General features: G+C 39.8%; 1 protein-coding gene across 3 annotated transcripts in view; it reads right to left on the bottom strand.

The window, feature by feature from the left end:
- The window catches only part of Thsd7b (thrombospondin, type I, domain containing 7B), a 946,089-nt gene that overhangs the window by 99,151 nt on the left and 820,203 nt on the right, over positions 1-26,735 (bottom strand). For all 3 annotated transcript variants that reach the window (XM_011247964.2, NM_172485.3, XM_011247965.1), the window contains 2 exons: positions 16,924-17,057; positions 3,418-3,568 (listed from right to left, as the gene is read on the bottom strand). In XM_011247964.2, the coding sequence (XP_011246266.1) occupies positions 3,418-3,568; positions 16,924-17,057 (285 nt within the window). The remainder of the gene's footprint in view (positions 1-3,417; positions 3,569-16,923; positions 17,058-26,735) is intronic.

Genomic DNA, 26,735 nt, shown 5'->3' with positions numbered 1-26,735 from the left:
TATGCTAATGTGCAAGGGGAAATCTTGTGGCGTCTCAATCTTAGACAAAGAACTTTAGCTAACTAAGGAATAATGGCAGAAAACAATATATCTTCTCCAGGGAACAACATACAAACTGCTTATCCTACACTATTTAGTACCAAGTGGCTAGCCCTGAAATCATATGTAAACAGTTAAGATTTATATATATCAACAATTATATATATATATATATATATATATATATATATATATATATATATATATATCAACACATAGAGGCCATGAATTTGAGAGCAATCTGTGGTGTGTGTGTGTGTGTGTGTGTATGAAGAGTTGGGGTAGAAAGGGAAAAGGAGAAAATGTTATATTTAATTTTAAGAAATAAGAAATATTTTAAAAAGGAAACTATGGAGAGGCAAAGGGATGATACTGAAATGCTTTTCAAGGGTCAAGACTACTGGGAAAGCACTTCTGTGAACAAGAACAATCACGTAAGCATCCTTTTCAAATTAAAGCATTGTAGGAAACAGAGCCAGTTAGAATAAAGAAGAAATGTTATACACGTGTTATGGGAACCAGACATCTCCCAAGCATGTAAAATAGTAAAGCGTATGAGCCCTCATTTCTTTCCGATTCTGCATTGGACAAATTTGTTTTTTTTCTTACCACACTGTCAGTCTCTAGTTCTCCCTCTGCAACCCTTTTCCCATGCCTCCATGACCATTTCTAACATGAGGCTTTGCTCTAATTGCTTTGCAATGAGCAAGGTGGTCAGTAGCCAAGTCATTAACTCTCCAGTGCCTTATTTTGGGGGACTTTGATTAAATAAAACAATAGTCATATTTCAGGAAACAAATGTCTTTTTATTTGTATAAGATTAAATAGGAACATACTTGTGTGGAGGAAGAAATATTTCCTTAAGAGCTTTAAAATGTCCCACCACAGGCCTCTGGCTTCCTACCCATGGTGCAATAAACACAGAGGGTAGACTATAGGCTTCTGTTCTTCCTTTTCTATCAACTCTATGTTACAAACACCCTCAACTTTTCATGCCATTTCCTGTCTAAATACCATCGCACAATAGCTGCCGTGGTCCCCATGCCCTGATAAGGACCCTGTAACCCAGAAGTTAGATCATGCCAGCATTCTACTTGAAGACATATAGAGGCTATTCACATGTTGGTGGAATGGAAAAAGAAAGAAGAATAAGGAATTTATTTCATTAATGTATGTCACACTGCTGACAATTAAGAAGAATTTAGTGAATAGACCTGTTAAATCAACACATGGTACAGGGGATAATTATGAAATAATGGTTTCCTCTTCCTCAGGAAATGTGCATCAAAATGCTAATTAAACTCTAGGCACAATGATCCAGCTTCCTGTCTTTGCAATGCTCATCTTCATTGCCAGAGCTGATTAGCTCTGAGGATGCTGGGACATTATGCAAGGATCTGACAACTTGATGTAACAGTGCAATATACTTGGATATAGGGAAAGTAATCAGCTAAGAGTCCTGATTCCCATTCCCATTCAAAGTCTCTGTTTTCAGTGAGATTATCATGCTGGATGAGAGAAGACATGATCCCAGTGGTCAGGGTACCAACAAGGATCCGACATCCTAATGCTGTTGTTATGAAACAGCACTATATACATTCATCACAGTGATGGTCACATGGGGCTGCTCAAAGTTATTATTGCTGGTGTCAAGGCTATTATTACTATCATTATGTAACATGACAGACACTTTTAAAGGAGCAGCCTTCTCATTTCACACTGACAAGAGCGCAATTGTCTATATCATCTTGAAGACGCATGGGAGGAGGTTAAAGTATTTTCTCCATCTCTAGTTTCTAATCCCCCCTTCCCACCCCTCCAGAATGATTACACTTGGAAAACCTTAGAGACAATAGCTGACCCAAGGAAACAAACGCAGAGCCATGCCAGAACAACTTCAGAACTATTCCTTCAACAGAGGACTTAGCCCACTCACCAAATGGTTTGACCTGAGAGCAAGGTTTTCATAGCAAAACACTTAGAACTTACTGGCATCTTCTTTGAGTAAGTTAGAACACACAAGGAAGGTCATGATCTCTACATTTATTTAAACTTCCTCAGGCTGCTCGTTTTTCCATATGGAAATTAATAATGCCCGTGTTAATGTCCATTTTAATATGGGAACGTATGTATCTAGTCATGGAAATGTTATGCAGACGGTGAAGTCACTTTCTTGTTAAAATAAACAGTACATTTTAAAGAGAGAAAAGCGTTTAGCCCAACTACATCTCAGTTCTTCCAAGATACAAGCCACAAATCTTGGCTCCCTCAGACAGAGAAATTCTTACCGGCTCAGCACTTGTTAAATGGAGAACTTTGTTCCAGCTCCCAGCTGAGCAGTCACCTAACAGTCAGTAGTACTTAAGTCAGTAAAATGACAATCCTTCCCTGTGCCTGCCTCAGAATAAGTGGCCTCAGGTCTTAACCATCAGTATATTTAAATTGTTCACTAATAGACAATGCTGAGCTGATAAAGAGGAATGCTACAGCAGAGTGCTTTACTCTTAAGACATCTTAGCATTGCACAGACTCCAGAACCACTGAGTGAATACAAATAACAAACACCAGAACTCATAACTAGTAAATGGAAATGTAAGTCATGAACTCACATCTCGGATACTCTACATTGTAATAGCGAGGTTTCTCTATGTACTCTGCACTTCATCAGCAGGACATTTAAAACAGTTTAAGTTCATCCATCCAACTTCTTCACAATATTTGGAGCTCATTCTTGTATTTTCTCTCCCTATCTTCAAGCAGTAATATGAGTTTAAAATATCAAAATTTACCATCTGGAAATACCATTTTAATCATACTATTTAATATTTTTTCATATTGCTGTTATGTTTTCATTTTAAGGAAAAATGAGGCAAATAGTTTATCTTAATTTTTTGTCTGCTCTGGAAGAAGCAGGGACATTGGGAGAAGAATATGTCATCTTTAAGAAATCAGCAAAAGGCAAATACAGAGTCATGAATAGAGGCAGCGTTGCACAGTGGGGTTGAACGCTTAGGAGGAAATTGATACTTCCAGGATGAAAATGGAACAGAACCAAGATGTTATAATGAGAGTCATTTGGTGCTAAAGAAGACCCCTTAAAAATGGCGCACAGTCGACTCGCAGCATGATCATTACAGGCTATTTTCCTTGTTCCTGTTCTCCACATAAATGCCTTGGAAGAGGCAATGGTATTTTAACGCTCATACTCATTTGCAATTTTTCATTTGTTTTTCCTTCCCTTCAAGTTATGTGTGGGTTCCTGGGAAATATTCTTTTCCCATGTCACTAGAAGAGAGCCTTGAAGAGCAGTGCTATAATTTATAGAGAACAACAGAGAAGGAAACCCTGAAAGACTCAGGCATCAACAAAAGAAATTACCTGTGGGCATCTGCTCCATGTTCCCCACTCGGACATGACACACTCACTGGGACACAGAAGAGAACAGGCCTGGGTTTCTTGGGGAGCATCATCCTGGTTGCACAGGCTCCTGTTCACTGCCCCTCCTTCTCTGTCAGCAGTACTCACACACCTGTTAGACAGTGGTGGCAATAAAGATAGATGTATTTAAATTAGGAGCACCAGAGAAACCAGGAAACAAACAAACAAACAACCCAATCCTCACCATTCAATGGTCTTTTCTTGAGTGATAACTCAATAAGGAACCCCGACAGGATAAGTAAAATAATTCAGAAATAATAAGTGGCTATCTTGTGTCGTACCCATTCTGCAGAAACCTAGGGTATACCCGGGTCTAGCACCAAGTGGATATTCCTTCATTTTTCACAAGTCTTGAAAGTTAGTTTCTCCAAAGACTGAATAGACAGCATTGTTTTGGCCAGAACCTTCATACTTTCTGTGAGTCTTGCAAACTTCTCCCAAAGTTCCCCAACCATTACCATATTTACTCCCTATATTGCAGGGGACAGGAGAATAATCAGTCATTATTACAAGTATTTGAGTTTCACATAGTTATATGGGATGCAGCTCCCACAATCAAAGGGAAGTTTTCAAACATTACCATAGTCTGTGGAAGCATGAGGATATACACTGTACCTATAGGATCTACCAAGCATCAACTTGGAGATAAAACACATATATTAACATTTGTCATTGTGCTCTGGTTACATATGAAAGTATACTATGCAAAATGGTTTAAGTAAAAATACATGGACAATATCAAGATTTGGCAGAAATGTCAGAGACTTATAAATCACTTCCTATTGCTGGTTGGAAAGTATTTAAAAAAATGGTTGAGTGTTTCTGCCCTCAAATAATCTGGCGTTTAAATAGAAGTGTGCATAAGTCACTCTAAACCAACCACAAACTGGAAATACTTATAGTGGCAGTATTCATATACAGCCAAGCTAGAAATAGCTCAAATCTTCAGTATCATATAATGGTTGTATCCACTCTTCTAAATTCCACTGAATCCAATAAAGCACAACAATGCATGGACTATTGGTACACAAAAGAGCTTGGGTGGTACCGATATGCTATTAAAGGCTGTCACACACCAAGTGTCTATACTCTATGATGATTCTTTCATATAGATGTTTAATATGAAGCAATACTAATATGTGGAGTCAGACTAGGGGTTACATTTAAAAGAATGGTTAGTGACCAATAGGGGCATAAGTTATACTAGAAATATTTTGTTTCTGACTTTGGGTTTGGTTATAGAAGCATTCTGGCATTCTGAAAACTTATCCAATCATATTTCCATGGTATTTCCACTTACCTATATTTGTATCTCAGAAATTGATTTATAATTTATCCCCCCCCCAAATTAAAAAAGCTATCTGTCAGGCTCTTTTGCTAGATGTCAGAAATTATTTTTCTCAATACTTACTTATTTAGTCAATTTTCTGAATCAAGGTCTAAGGCAGTCCAGCGCGGTTTTTGAACTTCTAATACCTTACATCTCAAATGTTAAAGAATTATGAGTGTGGCCTGCACTTACCTAATAATTTTGAGGGATTACTATTGGTACCAATGCCTTAACTTGTCATTGAGGTACAAAAGCAGAAGAAAATTAGACAGCTTCTGTATTTGTGAGTGTTTTGATCTAATGAAGATAAAATGACAACAATGTTCAGATGTATACTTAATACCTTAGGTGTCTGAGGCACAAAGATTGTGACTTTGGGGTTGTTTGAGAGTAGCCTGAAGTAGAAAGAACCAATAGAATGCATTTGCTGGTCTAAGCTGTCAGGTATTTGGGTACTTGTTGCATTTTAAGAGTGATATCCTAAAGCACTGTGGTGCCTCCTGCCCTAATGATGCTATCTTTCACCATCAAAGTTCATTTTAATACATTAAAATGAAAAATAACAACACAACTAACTTCTGGAAATGATGTTGAGATTAAACAAGCCATATGAGTTGAAGTGATAAAAATCTAAACATATCATATAGGAGGATAACAACACCTGGTGGGTAGACAGAAAGTGTATGGACTCCAGCAGAGGGAGGCCATTTCTTCTGAGTTAGGAGTCAGTAGGAGAAAGAGGGTCCATAGAATGTTTTCAGAGTTTTTCCTAGGACAAACATCAAAAGCTAGAAAGTCTTTCTTGACTGCCCAAACTGAGCTGATATTCTTTTCTTTCACTGAGAAAGAGAAATAAGACTTCTGGCTAGTGAGAGTCAGTGACCACAGGCATTGATTTCTGTTTACTTCCAATACCACAAAAGCAGTAAGGAATAAAAGTATTTGCTATCGAAGCATAATTAATGGTGATGATAAGAATAATTTTCTGTTGTAGTCACACCTTCCTCTTCTCTCCTTTCCACTCTTATGGACCCTAGTGAACAAACAGTGTTCAAAGTAACAGGATGTGGGAAGACATATTTTCCAACTACTGGGATCATGGTACCAGATCTTTGTGACAAATGAGATGCCTCATATCACACAGTTAAGTCTTCAAATGACAAAAATGAAAATAACTACATATATATTACAGAAGCATCCCACAGATAATTCCAACATTTGTAGTACCAAGTATTTGGGGAAGGGTCATTGGGGTAAAGATGGGGTGAAACACTAGAGCATCTTTGAAAATGTATGTAAGAGGTGTTGAGACCCCTACATGCCCTCTTGCAGTGCACACAATCTAGTGATTGTTTCTTCTCCCTGCAAGTAACTGAAGGTTTAATATCTGGAGAAGTTTCACAAATGCTCCTGGATTAGAGAACTTTCAGCACAATGAAGGTTTTATACATCTACAGGAATTTCAGTAGATGTCTACCTACTGAAAATAACATCACCACTAATTTAGTAGCTTAATCAGTGGAAAGATATTGTTTTACAACTGCATAGCATAGATATATCCAACACAGGCTTCCTGGAGGCTGAGTGCAGATACCAGGGGTGGACAGAGATGCAATCCTAGGGCCACATCTGTGTTTTTCAGGCTTCAGATGCTATTCTTGCCCCCCCTCTACCATTTTAAAGACCCTTGTGAACAAGCTGTGCCCACCCAGACAGCTTAGAACTGTTGTCTCACTGCAAGGTCTTTACTTTAATCCTACCCGACAATTCGCTTTTCTTAAAACACATACCAGAATCTAAGAATTAGAATGCTGACATCTTTGGGGGCTACCCTTCTCTTTGCCACACTAGAATTCTTTCAGCATGCTACAGAATACTGACTATTAGAATTATCTATTTCATTCATGATGGAAGAAGTACTTCTAGATATTCTGAGCAGTCCACAAGCAAAGACTTAAAAAGACTGAAATTGAAGGTGTTCCCAGATGACATACAGTAATCCATTATATCTCCTGTCATCAATTTCCTTGCCCATCTCCCCTTCAGCAATCACTCACTTCACTCAAACACTGCAAAACTGCTTCTAGGCATTTTCTGTTTGCTGTCAACACTTCCTGCCCCTTGCTCCCCTCCACTATTACATCTTGAACCACTTTGGTCATGTTTCCATTGTCACTGCAGATAGCCCTCTTATCAGAATCATTCAGAGACTCCCCATGGCCAAGTTCAGCAGTCAGTGCCTATCTCGGGCAACTCAGTGGCATTTGAGATAATTGACTACTGCACCTTTCTTTAAAAACTCTCTTGTGTGCCTTCTTATTCCCTTTGTTTTCTTCTTATTCCCCTGGATATTTCTCAGTCTCATTTTTAGAAATATTCTCTTTGAATATTACTAACTTATAAATGTTGGAGTTACCCAGGGCTCAAAACATTATCAACATATACCAAATTTATAAGCTAATGGCAGGGAAATTTATAACCTTAATCTCTCCACTGAACAGAGGCCTATAATAGCTCAGTTGGAAAGTTAATATCATATCTCAGATCTAATGTGTTTGAAAGCTAACTTGTTTTCCTGTCAAGCCTGATTGTCACAGTTCCCAACTCAACAAATGGTACCACCATTCTTCCTGTCAGTCAGCCAGTTCACTGTCATCTCTGTATTTCTCTCTTCCCTATTATATGGTCATTTAACTATCATATTTTATGTCTTGTAGTTTTGAAACTTATCCTAAATTTGACATTCTCATCATCTTCAATTTATTAAACCACCTGGAATCCTGCAATGACCTTAAACCTACATCTTTGCATCTAAATTTCTCTGCCCTTCAGCATCTATCTGTACCACTCCAGTGTAGCTTCTTTTGGAGAAGTATAAATGGAACCACTCCTACATCCCAAACCTTCCATAGCTTTATGGCTCCATGCTGCAGTTGGAATAATATCCCACCTTTGCCTTCTTTGAAAACACAACATGGTTTTCATGCCAGGACGAGCCACAAGGGACATCTGGTTATTCCCCCCATCAAGTTAGGGAACATCTGTCATATATGCTACTTCCCCTGGGGATTCTCCTTTATATCCAAGCAGTTTTCTCATTTTATTCAGGTTCCTGCCTGAATTCCACTCTGTTGACCAGCTTCTCTAAAACAGGGTCCCTGCAACTCCAAACCCACTTAGGTTTTATTCTTGGCATTTAAAGAGAAGTCATCTCATTATATGTTAACTTATGTGTTTACATCTGGCTGTTTATGTGGCAGTTCTACTTTTCACTGAGGAAACAGATATTGCTTGTTCACCCTTTTATTTCCTATCCTTAGAAGCATGTCTGGAACATAGGAAGCAAATAATCATAAATATAGGTTGAAGACAACCGGCCACCTTCCTGGTCAGAGCACAGGTGTCCACCCGGCTGGAGAGGCTTCTGCCTCATGTTCCGCGGGGGCCACCTTGGTTCCAGGACTCCGCGGCAGGCGGTCTGCGGGTGAGAGTGTGGAACACAGAGGCCAGCAGCTTCTGGGATGGGCGAGAGCCACAGAGCCTCTAAGGCAGTGAAATTTTCGGCTCCAGACAACCGGCCACCTTCCTGGTCAGAGCACAGGTGTCTGTCCAGCCCAAGAGGCTTCTGCCTCACGTTCTGCAGAAGCCACCTTGGTTTCAGGACTCCACGAAAAGTAGTCTACACAGGTGAGAGTGTGGACTACTGAAACAACGGCTTCTGTGACAGGCCAAAGCAACACAGCTTCTGGGAAAGATCCTGTTTTGGGCATTCATCTTCGGCCAGGAGGAGGTCCAAACACCAGATAACTGTGCACCTCGCTGAAAGAGAAGACCTTGCCTACAGAGACTGCTCTGACCACTGAAACTCAGGGAAGAGAGCTAGTCTCCCTGGTCTGCTGATAGAGGGTAACAAAATCACCAGAGGAACAATCTCTAAACAGAGACAACTATAACAACTAACTCCAGAGATTACCAGATGGCGAAAGGTAAACCTAAGAATCTTACTAACAGAAACCGGGACCACTCACCATCATCAGAACCGAGCACTTCAACCTCGCCCAGTCCAGGGCACCCCAACACACCTGAAAAGCTAGACCTGGATTTAAAAGCATATCTCATGATGATGGTAGAGGACATCAAGAAGGACTTTAATAAATCACTTAAAGAAATACAGGAGAACACTGCTAAACAAGTAGAAGACATTAAACAGGAAACACAAAAATCCCTTAAAGAATTGCAGGAAAACATAACCAAACAGATAGAAGACATTAAAGAGGAAACACAAAAATCCCTTAAAGAATTGCAGGAAAACACAACCGAACAGGTGATGGAATTGAATAAAACCATCCAAGACCTAAAAAGGGAAGTAGACACAATAAAGAAAACCCAAAGTGAGGCAACACTGGAGATAGAAACACTAGGAAAGAAATCTGGAACCATAGATGCGAGCATCAGCAACAGAATACAAGAGATGGAAGAGAGAATCTCAGGTGCAGAAGATTCCATAGAGAACATCGGCACAACAATCAAAGAAAATGGAAAATGCAAAAAGATCCTAACTCAAAACATCCAGGAAATCCAGGACACAATGGGAAGACCAAACCTACGGATAATAGGAGTGGATGAGAATGAAGATTTTCAACTCAAAGGACCAGTAAACATCTTCAACAAGATTATTGAAGAAAACTTCCCAAATCTAAAGAAAGAGATGGCCATGAACATACAAGAAGCCTACAGAACTCCAAATAGACTGGACCAGAAAAGAAATTCCTCCCGACACATAATAATCAGAATGACAAATGCACTAAATAAAGATAGAATACTAAAAGCAGTAAGGGAAAAAGGTCAAGTAACATATAAATGCAAGCCTATCAGAATTACACCAGATTTTTCACCAGAGACTATGAAAGCCAGAAGAGCCTGGACAGCTGTTATACAGACACTAAGAGAACACAAATTCCAGCCCAGGCTACTATACCGAGCCAAACTCTCAATTACCATAGATGGAGAAACCAAAGTATTCCATGACAAAACCAAATTCACCCATTATCTCTCCACCAATCCAGCCCTTCAAAGGATAATAACAGAAAAAAACCAATACAAGGACAGGAACCATGCCCTAGAAAAAACAAGAAGGTAATCCCTCAACAAACCTAAAACAAGACAGCCAAAAGAACAGAATGCCAACTTTAACAACAAAAATAATAGGAAGCAACAATTACTTTTCCTTAATATCTCTTAATATCAATGGACTCAACTCCCCAATAAAAAGACATAGACTAACAAACTGGCTACACAAACAAGACCCAACATTTTGCTGCTTACAGGAAACTCATCTCAGAGAAAAAGATAGACACTACCTCAGAATGAAAGGCTGGAAAACAATTTTCCAAGCAAATGGTATGAAGAAACAAGCTGGAGTAGCCATTCTAATATCTAACAAAATCGACTTCCAACCCAAAATAATCAAAAAAGACAAGGAGGGGCACTTCATACTCATCAAAGGTAAAATCCTCCAAGAGGAACTCTCAATTCTGAATATCTATGCTCCAAATACAAGGGCAGCCACATTCATTAAAGAAACTTTAGTAAAGCTCAAAGCACACATTGCACCTCACACAATAATAGTGGGAGACTTCAACACACCACTTTCACCAATGGACAGATCATGGAAATAGAAACTAAACAGGGACACAGTGAAACTAACAGAAGTGATGAAACAAATGGACTTAACAGATATCTACAGAACATTTTATCCTAAAACAAAAGGATATACTTTCTTCTCAGCACCTCATGGTACCTTCTCCAAAATTGATCACATAATTGGTCACAATACAAGCCTCAACATATACAAAAATATAGAAATTGTCCCATGCATCCTATCAGATCACCATGGACTAAGGCTGATCTTCAATAACAAAATAAATAATAGAAAGCCAACATTCACGTGGAAACTGAACAACACTCTTCTCAATGATAGCTTGGTCAAGGAAGGAATAAAGAAAGAAATTAAGGACTTTTTGGAGTTTAATGAAAATGAAGCCACAACATTCCCAAACTTATGGGACACAATGAAAGCATTCCTAAGAGGAAAACTCATAGCTCTGAGTGCCTCCAAAAATAAACTAGAGAGAGAACACATTAGCAGCTTGACAACACACCTAAAAGCTCTAGAACAAAAGGAAGCAAATTCACCCAAGAGGAGTAGAAGGCAGGAAATAATCAAACTCAGGGGTGAAATCAACCAAGTGGAAATAAGAAGAACCATTCAAAGAATCAACCAATCAAGGAGCTGGTTCTTTGAGAAAATCAACAAGAAAGATAAACCCTTAGCCAGACTCAGTAGAGGGCACAGGGAAAGCATCCTAATTAACAAAATCAGAAATGAAAAGGGAAACATAACAACAGATCCTGAAGAAATCCAAAACACCATCAGATCCTTCTACAAAAGGCTATACTCAACAAAACTGGAAAACCTGGATGAAATGGACAAGTTTCTAGATAGATACCAGGTACCAAAGCTAAATCAAGATCAGGTTAATGATCTAAACAGTCCTATATCCCCTAAAGTAATAGAAGTAGTCATTAATAATCTCCCAACCAAAAAAGCTCCAGGACCAGATGGGTTTAGTGCAGAGTTCTATCAGACCTTCAAAGAAGACCTAATTCCAGTTCTTCACAAACTATTCCACAAAATAGAAACAGAAGGTACTCTACCCAACTCATTCTATGAAGCCACAATTACTCTGATACCTAAACCACAAAAAGACCCAACAAAGATAGAGAACTTCAGACCAATTTCCCTTATGAATATCGATGCAAAAATCCTCAATAAAGTTCTTGCTAACCGAATCCAAGAACACATCAAAACAATCATCCATCCTGACCAAGTAGGTTTCATCCCAGGGATGCAGGGATGGTTCAATATACGGAAATCCATCAATGTAATCCAGTATATAAACAAACTCAAAGACAAAAACCACATGATCATCTCGTTAGATGCTGAGAAAGCATTTGACAAAATCCAACACCCATTCATGATAAAAGTCTTGGAAAGATCGGGAATTCAAGGCCCATACCTGAACATGATAAAAACAATCTACAGCAAACCAATAGCCAACATCAAAGTAAATGGTGAGAAGCTGGAAGCAATCCCACTAAAATCAGGGACTAGACAAGGCTGTCCACTCTCGCCCTACCTATTCAACATTGTATTTGAAGTTCTAGCCAGAGCAATTCGACAACAAAAGGAGATCAAGGGGATACAAATTGGAAAGGAAGAAGTCAAAATATCACTTTTTGCAGATGATATGATAGTATATATAATTGACCCTAAAAATTCCACCAGAGAACTCCTAAGCCTGATAAACAACTTCAATGAAGTAGCTGGATATAAAATTAACTCAAACAAGTTAATGGCCTTTCTGTACACAATGGATAAACAGGCTGAGAAAGAAATTAGGGAAACCACACCCTTCTCAAAAGTCACAAATAATATAAAATACCTTGGCGTGACTCTAACTAAGGAAGTCAAAAATCTGTATGATAAGAACTTCAAGTATCTGAAGAAAGAAATTAAAGAAGATCTCAGGAGATGGAAAGATCTCCCATGCTCATGGATTGGCAGGATCAATATAGTAAAAATGGCTATCTTGCCAAAAGCAATCTACAGATTCAATGCAATCCCCATCAAAATTCCAACTCAATTCTTCAATGAATTAGAAAGGGCAATTGGCAGATTCATCTGGAATAACAAAAAACCTAGGATAGCAAAAACTCTTCTCAAGGATAAAAGAACCTCTGGTGGAATCAACATGCCCGACCTAATGCTGTACTACAGAGCAATTGTGATAAAAACTGCATGGTATTGGTATAGTGACAGACAAGTAGACCAATGGAACAGAATTGAAGACTCAGAGATGAACCCACACACCTATGGTCACTTGATCTTTGACAAGGGAGATAAAACCATCCAGTGGAAAAAAGACTGCATTTTCAACAAATTGTGCTGGCACAACTGGCGGTTATCATGTAGAAAAATGCGAATTGATCCATTCCTATCACTTTGTACTAAGGTCAAATCTAAGTGGATTAAGGAACTCCACATAAAACCAGAGACACTGAAACTTATAGAGGAGAAAGTAGGGAAAAGCCTTGAAGATATGGGTACAGGGGAAAAATTCCTGAATAGAACAGCAATGGCTTGTGCTGTAAGATCGAGAATGGATAAATGGGACCTCATAAAATTGCAAAGCTTCTGCAAGGCAAAAGACACCATCAATAAGACAAAAAGGCCACCAACAGATTGGGAAAGGATCTTTACTTATCCCAAATCGGATAGGGGACTAATATCCAATATATATAAAGAACTCAAGAAGGTGGACTCCAGAAAATCAAATAACCCCATTAAAAAATGGGGCTCAGAGCTGAACAAAGAATTCTCACCTGAGGAATACCGAATGGCTGAGAAGCACTTGAAAAAATGTTCAACATCCTTCATCATCAGGGAAATGCAAATCAAAACAACCCTGAGATTCCACTTCACTCCAGTCAGAATGGCTAAGATCAAAAATTCAGGTGACAGCAAATGCTGGCGAGGATGTGGAGAAAGAGGAACACTCCTCCATTATTGGTGGGATTTCAAGCTTGTACAACCACTCTGGAAATCAGTCTGGCGGTTCCTCAGAAAATTGGACATAGTACTACCGGAGGATCCAGCAATACCACTCCTGGGCATATATCCAGAAGATGTCCCAACCGGTAAGAAGGACACATGCTCCACTATGTTCATAGCAGCCTTATTTATAATAGCCAGAAGCTGATAAGAACCCAGATGACCCTCAAGAGAGGAATGGATACAGAAAATGTGGTACATTTACACAATGGAATACTACTCCGCTATTAAAAAAATGAATTTATGAAATTCCTAGGCAAACGGATGGACCTGGAGGGCATCATCCTGAGTGAGGTAACCCAAACACAAAGGAACTCGCACAATATGTACTCACTGATAAGTGGATATTAGCCCAGAAACTTAGGATACCCAAGATATAAGATACAATTTGCTAAACGCATGAAATTCAAGAAGAACGAAGACCAAAGTGTGGACACTTTGCCCCTTCTTAGAAATGGAAACAAAACACCCATTGAAGGAGTTACAGAGAAAAAATTTGGAGCTGTGACGAAAGGATGGACCATCTAGTGATTGTCATATGCAGGGATCCATCCCATAATCAGCTACCAAACGCTGACACCATTGCATACACTAGCAAGATTTTGCTGAAAGGATCCAGATATAGCTGTCTCTTGTGAGACTATGCAGGGGCCTAGCAAACACAGAAGTGGATGCTCACAGTCAGCTATTGGATGAATCACAGGGTCCCCAATGGAGGAGCTAGAGAAATTACCCAAGGAGCTAAAGGGAACTGCAACCCTATATGTGGAACAACATTATGAACTAACCAGTACCCCAGAGCTCTTGACTCTAGCCGCATATGTATCAAAAGATGGCCTAGTCGGCCATCACTGCAAAGAGAGGCCCATTGGACTTGCAAACTTTATATGCCCCAGTACAGGGGAACGCCAGGGCCAAAAAGGGGGAGTGGGTGGGTAGGGGATTGGGGGGGTGGGTATGGCGGACTTTTGGGATAGCATTGAAAATGTAAACGAGGAAAATACCTAATTAAAAATAAATAAATAAAAATAAATAAAAAATAAAAAGCTTTCATCTTTACAGAAAAAAAAATACAGGTTGAACCAAGAATCTTCACAGTCACGAATAAACTGTGAATTGGTATTCTAGCACTGAAGTTGTAAGAAAGGGTATAGATAATGTTTCATTTGTTGTAATTATGTCTTATTAAAATCAATAATAGTTTGTAGTCCAGCATTCCCAGAAGATTTGCTTCCCATATTTGCATGTGACATTAACAGTGAATACCTAATGGGCACCTTAACAAACAGAAAATCATCATGGAAAGGTAGCACAGTGCATACAGATGTATTTCCTGCTAGTTCTACAGCGTAGATATCTGGTAACGAACGTTCGCAGGTTGCTTCTTTCCCCATGTCTGCAGTCTTTCCTCTGCATGTATCTATGTCCTTATTTCTCCCTCCACACCTTATTTTGCATAATGGAGAAGGTTCCTTGTTGTTCAGGATATCCTCAAATGTCTGCTCTACCTTCCAAATACACCACCATGTATACATGGTGCTTCTCATACAGACAACATTCAGAGCACTAGGGGAGATACTCTGCTTCATTTCTGTCTAACTACCTGATTCCATTTATCCCCATTATCCCATGATCTCATTATCTCCATTCCAGTACGAGGAGCTAGGGGTTAAAACTGTGACAGATGGATTTGTGCAGTTGACATGCTACATAGAAATATCTGTTAGTTGTACTGTTGTTATGGCATTGGGCTGTGTATGTATAAGCTGCGAGGTTTGTCCAAAAGGAGCTTAGGTACCTGCATTTTCCTCCACCAGAATGCTACCTTTCTGTCAGGAGCAATTTGCACTCTTAAAGCTTTCTATCTTCCCTGAGATTCCCTTTTAAAACTGCAAAGAGGAATAGGAAGAAAGTGCAGAAGGATGCCTCAACTTGGTATATAAATCTGCTTGGTAGATCACTTTTCACAATTGTGTGAAATGATGAAACAAGGCAGAGGGTTTGATAAAGAAATGGTTCAAGCCCAAGGTCTGCTAGAACCTGAGCAAAAGAACCTGTGGAGCAGAGCAGCAGCGGACAGCAGGAAAGGGAGGTTGCGTTCTCTGCTGGCATTTCGCTTGGGCTACTGAGAGGTATCTTTATACTTCAGCCACCAGTTAATGCTTTTTGTCCCTTTCTGAGGTTTTTCAAGCATTGGAGCCGCTGAAGTGGTTATACTGGGTGAATTGCTGAATGATGAAGCTTCCTGAAGGCCAGTGCAAGTAAAAGGGACATATCATAGCAACAGGCTTCCAGCTAACAGTTACCGTGACAGACATCTATCTTACTCAGGCACTGACTATTCTTTTTTGTTTTATTTTTTATTTATTTTATTTTATTATTATTATTACTATTATTTATTTATTTTTTGGTTTTTCGAGACAGGGTTTCTCTGTATAGCCCTGGCTGTCCTGGAACTCACTTTGTAGACCAGGCTGGCCTCGAATTCAGAAATCCGCCTGCCTCTGCCTCCCGAGTGCTGGTATTAAAGGCATGCGCCACCACGCCCGGCGTGTTTTATTTTTTAATTAGATATTTTCTTTATTTATATTTCAAATGTTATTCCCTTTCCTAGTTTCCTCTCTGAAAATCCTCTATCCCCTCCCCCTGCTCCCCAACTCACCCACATTTGTAGTGGGGTTTTCCACATCTAAAAAGTGAATGCCCAGTGCTATTCAGGTGGGAAATTGACAACACTAATCATTCTTTTTATTTTATATACTGCTAACAGTGCATCAGAATTCTAACTTTGCTCGTCCAAATGATAACATATATTGGTTACAAGTTATTTCTAAATGTACCGATTTGGCAGCCTCTTGCATAGGATGATTTTTGTTGTTTTGTTCTGATTTATTTATTTATTTATTTATTTATTTATGTTTCTAGCATTTAATGAATAGGACAAAACTCCTTTGACAAGCTTTCCCAGAGTGAGCCAGAATTTACAATTTTTTATAGAAATGATTCGCATGTTACGATGTATAACTATTATCCATAGACCTCATTGAATTTTAGTGTCTGGGGATAATGATGGGGGGCTTAAATTTGTGATGGCATCCCCAAAGAGATTAAGAGCTATAAAGTATACCAACCACAGTGCTGAAATGAGAAATGGCAAAGCAGTTAGAACCTCCTGATTTGTTAGCACTGGTTGGCTGGGAGTCAGTGGAGGACAGTGGTCTGTCCCATGAAGTGGACTGGCTCTGGTATAATTAGGAAATAGTAAAGATGTGGGTGGTAGATTGCAGCGACCATTCCACTGTTCACATGGTAGGAGGGCTACATTTGCTTGTCTGGATTTTTGGAGGTGAACACAGAGAACATAGATATCATCATGTACCTGGAAACAAAGCTGGTAGTTTTATAAAGAACACAAATGCTCCACCCCTTCAGGGTCACACACCTGATTCTTCTAGACTGTGTTCCTCTTCCACAGCGTGGGGATCTCAGCTCATTATTGATCTTGCATGGAGACCAGTGTTCTACGACCCAGGAATATTGATCACACTCACTGTAACATGGGACTGCCTCATGAACCTGTAAAGGAGAGGAAAGAAAAAAAAAATGCCATGAAGTCACAGAAAACCCTTTAGTAATGCTTGCTGAAAGGAACCTGAGAAATAATACTGTGGCCCATTAGCCAAATTACAAGCCCAAAGAGGAAGACATATTTGACTTCTCTGAATTGAGTGCGCTACCTGAAGAAGCATAGAGGGAAATCAAGTGAAGTCAGATACTATGCCTTCACAGACAAGAACAAAGGACAGTCATTCCTCTGCTAGTAGCAGGAATTCCATTATCGTCCCATTTCCTCAAGAAGCTTGCTCATATATGTTAGACACAGGCTCTCAATTAGATGGTATACTGTATTCCCAGATGTACTTTAATGTGTCAATTGAAACAAACACATATAACGCAAATTTACTCTTAAATATGAGGGATTTTTAGAATGTATAAGAAAAGTAGTATTATTTCCACTAGAAATTTCCTTCCTTCCTTCCTTCCTCCTTTTTCCTTGCTCCTTCCTTCCTTCCTTCCTTCCTTCCTTCCTTCCTTCCTTCCTTCCTTCCTTCCTCCTTTCTTTCTTTCTTTCTTTCTTTCTTTCTTTCTTTCTTTCTTTCTCTCTCTCTCTCTCTCTCTCTCTCTCTCTCTCTCTCTCTCTCTCTCTTTCTTTCTTTCTTGCCTTCAAATGATCGATGCTAACAGGCAATCATTCAGCCTCCTGAGCATTGTTTTGTGGCTTCATACGAATATAGCTATTTATAGGATGGTTTCAAAGCATAGCTAAAATGAATATGTGCATACACACACACACACACACACACACACACACACACACACACACACTATACAAGACAAACTGCCAAACAATTACTCATTTGACATAGTTGCTAAGGATATTTATAATTTTTATAATTAAAAACAAAGCAATGAGGACATTGAACTGTCCCACTCTCTCCTATGCATTTGCATACAGTAAGGCTTGCCCAAAGGCACCGCTGTATATCATAGGCATCTGAGGTCTCTTTGAGGCTGCATTGAACATTCATTGCTTCTCAACACAGATGCAGGCTTCTCTTAGTGTAAGAGGTATAAGGAAAATAAAACCCCCTGGTTCACAGGGAAGACTCTGGCACGGACAGAGTTGAAAGGAGTGACTTAGCCTCTTATGAAAGACATAATAAAGTTTTTCTTCTCAAACAAGAGTTAAATATCCAGGCCAGGCAGACTCCTCTCCTCTAGCAGGGAAGGTGCCCACATGTCTAGAACCCAAAACATGGTCTGCCCCAGAAGCTGTGTAACTTCTGCCTGTCCCAGAGGCTGTTAGCTTCTATAGTCCACACTCTCACCTGTGCAGACTAGTATCTGAGGGATCCGGGAACCGAGATGGCTCCCCCAGGTGCTCCTGCAAAGCCTTCCTAGGCATGGTGGACTCCTCTCCTCTGGCAGGGAAGGTGCCCAGATGTCTGGAGCCCGAAACAGGGCCTGCCCCAGGAGCTGTGTGGCTTCTGCCTGTCTCAGAATCTGTTAGCTTCTGTAGTCCACACTCAGCAATTGTGATAAAAACTGAATATACTGGTATAGCGACAGACAAGTAGACCAATGGAACAGAATTGAAGACCCAGAAATGAACCTACACACCTATGGTCACTTGATCTTTGACAAGGGAGATAAAACCATCCAGTGGAAAAAAGACAGCATTTTCAACAAATGGTGCTGGCACAACTGGCGGTTATCATGTAGAAGAATGTGAATTGATCCATTCCTATCTCCTTGTACTAAGGTCAAATCTAAGTGGGTCAAGGAACTCCACATAAAACCAGAGACACTGAAACTTATAGAGGAGAAAGTGGGGAAAAGCCTCAAAGATATGAGCACAGGGGGAAAATTCCTGAGTAGAACAGCAATGGCTTGTGCTGTAAGATCGAGAATCGACAAATGGGACCTCATAATATTATAAAGCTTCTGTAAGGCAAAAGGCACCGTCAATAAGACAAAAAGGCCACCAACAGATTGGGAAAGGATCTTTACCAATCCTAAATCAGATAGGGGACTAATATCCAATTTATATATAAAGAACTCAAGAAGGTGGACTCCAGAAAATCAAATAACCCCATTAAAAAATGGGGCTCAGAGCTAAACAAAGAATTCTCACCTGAGGAATACCGAATGGCTGAGAAGCACCTGAAAAAATGTTCAGCATTCTTAATCATCAGGGAAATGCAAATCAAAACAGCCCTGAGATTCCACCTCACACCAGTCAGAATGACTAAGATAAAAAATTCAGGTGAGAGCAGATGCTTGGCAAGGATGTGGAGAAGGAGGAACAGTCCTCCATTGTTGGTGGGATTGCAAGCTGGTACAACCACTCTGGAAATCAGTCTGGCTGTTCCTCAGTAAATTGGACATGGCACTACCAGAGGATTCCGCAATACCTCTCCTGGGCATATATCCAGAAGATGTTCCAACTGGTAAGAAGAACACATGCTCCACTATGTTCATAACAGCCTTATTTCTAATAGCCAGAAGCTGAAAAGAACCCAGATGACCCTCAAGAGAGGAATGGATACAGAAAATGTGGTACATTTACACAATGGAGTACTACTCAGCTATTAAAAAGAATGAATTTATGAAATTCCTAGCCAAATGGATGGACCTGGAGGGCATCATCCTGAGTGAGGTAACCCAATCACAAAATAACTCACATGATATGTACTCACTGATAAGTGGATACTATCCCAGAAACTTAGAATACCCAAGATACAAGATACAATTTTCAAAACACATGAAACTCAAGAAGAACAAATACCAAAGTGTAGATACTTTTCCCTTCTTAGAATTGGGAACAAAACACCCATGGAAAGAGTTACAGAGAAAATTTGGAGCTGTGATGAAAGGATGGACCATCTAGAGACAGCAATACTCAGGGAACCATCCCATAATCAGCCTCCAAACGCTGACACCATTGCATACACCAGATTTTGCTGAAAGGACCCTGATATAGCTGTCTCTTGTGAGGCTATGCCAGGGCCTTGCAAACACAGAAGTGGATGCTCACAGTTGGCTATTGGATGGAACACAGGGCCTCCAATGGAGGAGCTAGAGAAAGTACCCAAGGAGCTAAAGGGGTCTGCAACCCTATAGGTGGAACAACAATATGAACTAACCAGTACTCCCTGGAGCTCGTGTCTGTAGCTGCATATGTAGCAGAAGATGGCCTAGTCATCCATCATTGGGAAGAGAGGCCCCTTGGTCTTGCAATGCATCAGTACAGGGGACTGGCAGGGCCAAGAAGTGGGAGTGGGTGGGAGGGGAGTAGGGGGAGGGTATGGGGGACTTTTGGGATAGCATTTGAAATGTAAATGAAGAAAATACCCTATTAAAAATAAATTTAAAAAAAGATATCCTAAATAACTGAGTTGTAAACAATAGCCAAATAAGTAAATAAAGGATAAAATTACAATAACAACAACAATAAAAGAGTTAAATATCAGTCTCTTTCTCAACTTCCTCAGAGACTGGGCAGAACCATGCAAAAAGAAACACTGCCTATAAGATTCCTATTAAAAGCAAGGAGAAGCACAGTGTAATGGGTAATCAGAGGAAGATCGGAGCTCTGCCAGTGTGCTCACATGAATCACATGTGAGGAAATGATTGGAGACACCACTTCTTAGGCATCACAATGCCAGGAACTATTTTTAACCATGGGATTCTATTTAGCCCTGGCACATAGAGCTCACCAGGAAAAGAGAGAATATAAGGTGAGGAACATGCAAGGACAAAAATCAAAGGAGAAAGGAAGACAGAGGGGAAATGGGTGTGGGGAATTACGTAATGAAAAAACAATAGCTTCATGCTGCAGATGCTGACAAGGATAGAGTGGCAGGTTCGAAAGCCTTTCTACAATAGAACAAGGCGGCAGCTGCTTACAGCTGAGAAACGTCTGCTCCCATTCTCATAGGATAGTAGAGGGAAGAGGAGAATCTCCCCAAAATAAAAGGCAAGATTCCATTGATAGATACTCAGTTAACAAGTAGAAAAATGAGGCTCTCTTTGAATTTACATGTTATCTGTCTACAGTCTTTAATGCATATCAATATGTATTTTCATAAATACTTTAATATAGGACAGGAGGAATCATCCCTGTTTAACTCCTTCAAATCACTAAGATATAGATCAAAAATTCATTATAAAAGCGATTTCCCCGTATCTCATGAACAAACTGAACAGAATATTGGTGGGAAATCCTTTGGGGGAAGGTACCCGGGTTTCTTAAGCTGTCAATACTGAGAAGAGCTTACACTTCTACACCATGCTCCCTCCTACATAAAGCTCCAAGATCAGATGGGAAATGAAAAATGTTCAGATGCACATACCCGCCTCATCATGTATTGGCTTGCTGTCTTTACTCCTTATTCTCTAGTGGTCTGAGAAGCTAGCCACAAATGACAAACTTGTGTGAGGCACAGAGAAAGCCTGTGGAGGAAGATGCTGAGCCATCTTCTTGGTTGAGATTGTAAAACCTGACACCTCTTCAAAGAGAGTCTCTGGATACATGGAGTTACTCAACATTTTCACTCTCACATATATACATTCTATTTTTGTTTATTTTTAGCACTTACAATTAAACCCACAGCTTGGTCTAGGCTAAGCATGTACTGTCCTGGTGAGCTATATTCCCACGCTATGTTCTCTATTTTAAACCTGGTCATATTGTTTACTCTAACTGATGAATGTCTGTCTTTCCTTTGAAGCCTAGAGAATTCAACATGTTCATTGTCATAGACTGTGTTCTTAAGACCACATACAGCAGCCCAGCGTGGTGGCTAGGGCCACAGTGTGTTTGTCTGGAGAGCAAACACACACAAAAGGTATGATGTCAACCCTATCGGTGTTGAGTATCTTCTTAGTATCTTAATTTTTTCACCTTAGTTCTCTTAACAATCTGTATAATTCAGACCTTAAATAATACAGATATGCTAAAAAACAAAATCCTATAATTTATACTCTACACACATATATTTACTTTTGATCCTAATGAAGCCAGACATGTGTATGTGTTTGCTGGAGAGAGAGAGAGAGAGAGAGAGAGAGAGAGAGAGAGAGAGAGAGAGAGAGAGAGAGAGAGAGAGAGAGAGAGAGACTTGTCAATCTTTGGCAGGAAGCAGAAGGCAGTAAAGTCTATATTTTGAGAAGTCTTATTTCATAAAATATAGGGGATCTTACTAAGTATTAGATAGCCTGAAACAGATTCTTGAAGGTACTTAGTTTGCAGAAAGGTTTTTATTTAATCCCCCCAGTGCAGCCTACTTTATGGCACCAGTATTTTACAAAGGACAATAAGATGGCACACAGAGAAAATAGCTGCCTTTTTCTGAAGATCTGGCATGACAAAGAGCCATGAGATCTGTTTCATAAAATCCCTGTTGTTCATCAGGTCAGGACTCCTCCTCTGTCCCCTCAGCTGAGGTTCAGAACCACTCAGGGTAGGCAAGAGTGCAACAGGACAGTCAAGGAAAAGGATTAACTCCATCAAGTCTGATTTCTCCCTGCCATCTTTCCATCCTGGCTACTGTGTATTGCTGTTTGCAGATTTTATTATTATAGCTTTATAATGAAATGTGTTACCGTGTGGACTTTATCAGGAAATCATATGAAAATGTTCTGCAGCAGAGAAATGAGCCGTGGGAAAGTTAAATGAAAATCAGTTCTAAATGGCAGAAATTAGGGGAAAATAACAGCTTTTAATAGGGCCATAGATGCTAACTACATTGCTGAAAACTCTAAATCCTCTGAGAGAGGCAGCAGTTCATTCTCCTAGAAATGAGTCCTGTTTATTACGTCTTCGCTGGGGATCTGGGTTTTTATAATTTTGCCAGCTCCAGATTCATATCATAAACCCATTCACTAAGTCAGCCCTTTAATATTCATGAAATAAACCTGCACTTGCTGCAGTGGATCAGTTTAATTAAGCGGCGCTTACAGAGACCTCCTTTCCAGCTAGATGAACTTCATTGCATAAGCTTGGAAGTGGGGTCTCAGTGGGCTCCGGGGCAGTCTCTATTGTATATCCCAGCCTTAGAGTTCAAGGGCCTAAAAATAAATAATCACATGGCAAAAACAATTAATAAATGCAAAGTAAGTAAGAGAGAAAAGGATGGATGGGGTGGGGAGGGTAAGGCTGAAAAAAGAAAGGATTCAGAGTCTGATTTGTTGCAGTAAAACTTGCAGCAAAGTTGCCACTGATGGCCTAGGTAGAGTACTTGAGCTCCGAGGCCTCCAGCTTCAATACTGAACACGTAGCATAATTTAAATCTGTTCAAAGGGCCATTTTGGACCAAAGATCTTGGCAAGTTGCAGCCAGGCTCTATCCTACTGCAATGAGTTATGATAGTCCCTAGGATCCTTAGCTCAGTGTGCTTCCTGCTGCTCTAAGTGTTGTGAACACTTCATATAAGATGTGTGCCTTTGCCTCTGATGAAGCCAGCATTCTCAGGCCCTAATGTAAAGAACTTCCCTTCTAGTCTTTCTCTTTTCATGTTGTCTCTGTCTCTTCTCCATGGCTCCCAATTTCTCTCTGGGTGTGTTATATCCCTCCGCTTACTCAGGTGATCATTTTCCAGGTTAGTTAATAAGTCACACTTATCTCTGTCTTGACTTTGAAGTGCCACATTACACCAAAAGCTTTGTTTCCAGTTTCATCTGTCATATTCATGTAATGTGACGGTGAAGATCCACCCAAAGACAGCTGTACCCACGTTCTGTACAATTGTGCCATCATGATCTTGTGTGTAAGGTATTCTGCCTCAAGTCTTCATCATCAGAATCACTCGAGTTTGGCAAGGTTTGTATGACCCTTATACATAGCTAAAAACCTTTAGCATGATGTGGCTATCTGGGAATTTTTCTGGAGATGTCTGTTCCCCAAGGGTATCTCCTGCTCAGCTTGTTGCAGCTAATCAGCAGCCACCAAAAGATGGCATGAATTAACGGCATTCTTGTTGCTGTAACCAAATATCTGGTAGTCAGCAACATAAGAGAAGAAAATTTTCGCTAATAATTTGAGGTTAAAATCTATCCTGACAGGGAAGACAATGGCTTGAGGCTTTAGCAGCATGGGATACAACTGGTTGTATGACATCATCAGTCATCAGTCAGAAAGCAGAGCTGAGTCATGGAAAGGCTACAAAACCTTAAGGCCCACCATCCAATTAATCAATTCTTCCAGAAAGGCTCTACATACTAAAGGTTCTATAGCAGTGTTTCTCAATCCTTTGGGTATGTGTGCCAAACAATCTTTTTACAGGGGTGCCCAAGACCATTGGAAAACACAGATACTTACAAAATGATTCATAACAGTATTAAAATTAGTTATGAAGTAACAACGAAAATAATTTTATAGTTGGGGCCACCACAACATTGGAAACTGTATTGAAGGCTCATAGCACTAAAAGTGTTCAGAACCACTGCTCTGCAGCCTCCCAAAACACTAGCACCAATGAGGGGGTCAAACGTTGAAACTGTGAGCCTGTGGGGGACAGTTCACCCTGAAAGCTTAAGGATACTGCCTTCTTCTTAGTGGTGCAGATGATGTTGGTAGTTAGTTCTTTATATTTTCAGGCTATAGAGTCAACCAATCACATACCACAAGTACTCAATGTAAAATATTGTATCTGTAAGATTTTTTCCATTATCATTATCTTCCTAAATAATGAGACAACCCTTTCTACATTCTTTATATTGTTTTACTTATGATAAGTAATACAGAGTTGACTTAAACTATACCCAAGAAAATGCATTAGCCAATCTGCTAATACTATACAATTTGCATAATGTACTTGAATGTGTACAGACTTTAGTTTCTGCAGACAGTCCTTGGACTAGCCCCTTGAGGATACTGGGGGTAGTTAGAGTTTAAAATTCATATGAAAGGAAAACCATAAAGTGTTTGAAGGTGTCTATCAGACAGTGTCTACTTCTTTATATAGAAAATTGCACAAGTAATTTATTCTTAATCTTTGGGTATGTAGGCTCCTTTGACAATTTCACAAAGGAAGGATGTCTTTTAAAAAATAATAACTTCTGAAACTGAAGCAAGAATAAACACATGTCTTTAGAGTGGTTAGAGTTATTTTAATTAAAAAGGTGGGTCAGAAAGAAAAATCTGTAAATGCTTTCAAACTGGTATCTATGGGCAAATCATGTCACTTCGTGCTGGGTTCCTCATGGGGAAGAATCCATGTCACTTCGTGCTGGGTTCCTCATGGGGAATCTGGAGTCAGTTTTCTCTGTAGATTATTTCTAGTTCAGGTGAATGTACTAGAACTGTTGGCAATCGTCAGTTTAGTTCAAATGTTGACATGAGTCCACCCCCACCACCCCCCTACTTCCCAGGCATGTTTTCATTCTAGATCCTCCATCTAAGTGTCTACTGCAAAGGCAGCTTCGGAGTGCCATCACACTGGGCTGGTTAGTAGTCACCACTGGCTTTAATTATGCATTATGTGTTTTCAATGTGATATTAAAATGATCATTATTTATAAACTCTATTGATGAACACATTATTGAACAGTTAAACTTTTATTAAAAAAAACTAAACAGTTTGTGGCTGTATTTCCTGTCTTCCCACAGTTTCCAACTAGGCTTTGCAGCATTGAAGGAAGAATTCACACACAAAACTTATCTACAGTTTCAATGACCAATGTAATCTGAGCCATGTTAGTGTCATCTCTTGTCAAAAGCTGTGATACTGTTGTGATTAATGAAATTTTAATTTAGCCTGAGAGTCCTGTGGCATTTGAATTAGCTTAAAATTTCCAAATCTAGGCCAAGAGCAGAAAGTTTACACCTCATGGGATAAGCTGAGCAGACAATGCCTGTGGGAACTAGAGATATCCAGGGTGGAACTCTCAGGTAGCCATGTCCACACTCCAGCTCAGTCATATGATTCTTGAAGCTCTATCTTTTTTCTAGCTATATGTAAGGAGCACACCAACCTTGTTGAACTCAAAGAGACAGGGAACCAGGCACAGGGAAAAAAATTCCTGAGCACAACACTAATGGCTTGTATTATAAGATCAAGAATTGATAAATTGGACCTCATAAAACTGCAAAGCTTCTGTAAGACAAAGGGCATTGTCAATTAGACAAAAAAGCAACCAAGAGATTGGGAAAAGATCTTTACCAATGCTAAATCCTATAGAGAGCTTATATCCAATATATACAAAGAACTCAAGAAGTTAGAATCCAGAGAACCAAATAACCTTATTAAAAATTGGGTACAGAGCTAAACAAGGAATTCTCAACTGAGGAATACCAAATGGGTGAGAAGCACCTAAAAAATGTTCAACATCCTTAGACATCAGGGAAATGCAAATCAAAACAACCCTGAGATTCCTTCTCACACCAGTCAGAATGGCTAAGATAAAAAACTCAGTGACAGCAGATGCTGGCAAGGATGTGGAGAAAGAGGAACACTCCTCCATTGCTGGTGGGATTGCAAGCTGGTACAGCCACTCTGGAAATCAGTTTGGCAGTTCCTTAGAAAACTGGACATAGTATTACCTGAGGACCCAGCAATGCCATTCCTGGACGTATACCCAGAAGATGTTCCAACATGTAACAAGGACACATTCTCCACTATGTTCATAGAAGCCTTATTTATAATAGACAGAAGCTGGAATGAACCCAGATGTCTTTCAACAGAGTGATGG

This window comes from Mus musculus, chromosome 1, assembly GCF_000001635.26.
Source record: "Mus musculus strain C57BL/6J chromosome 1, GRCm38.p6 C57BL/6J".
Classification (NCBI taxonomy): domain Eukaryota; kingdom Metazoa; phylum Chordata; class Mammalia; order Rodentia; family Muridae; genus Mus; species Mus musculus.
The sequence above is the reverse complement of the archived record's forward strand: the minus strand, read 5'-3'. Positions and strand labels throughout refer to the sequence as shown.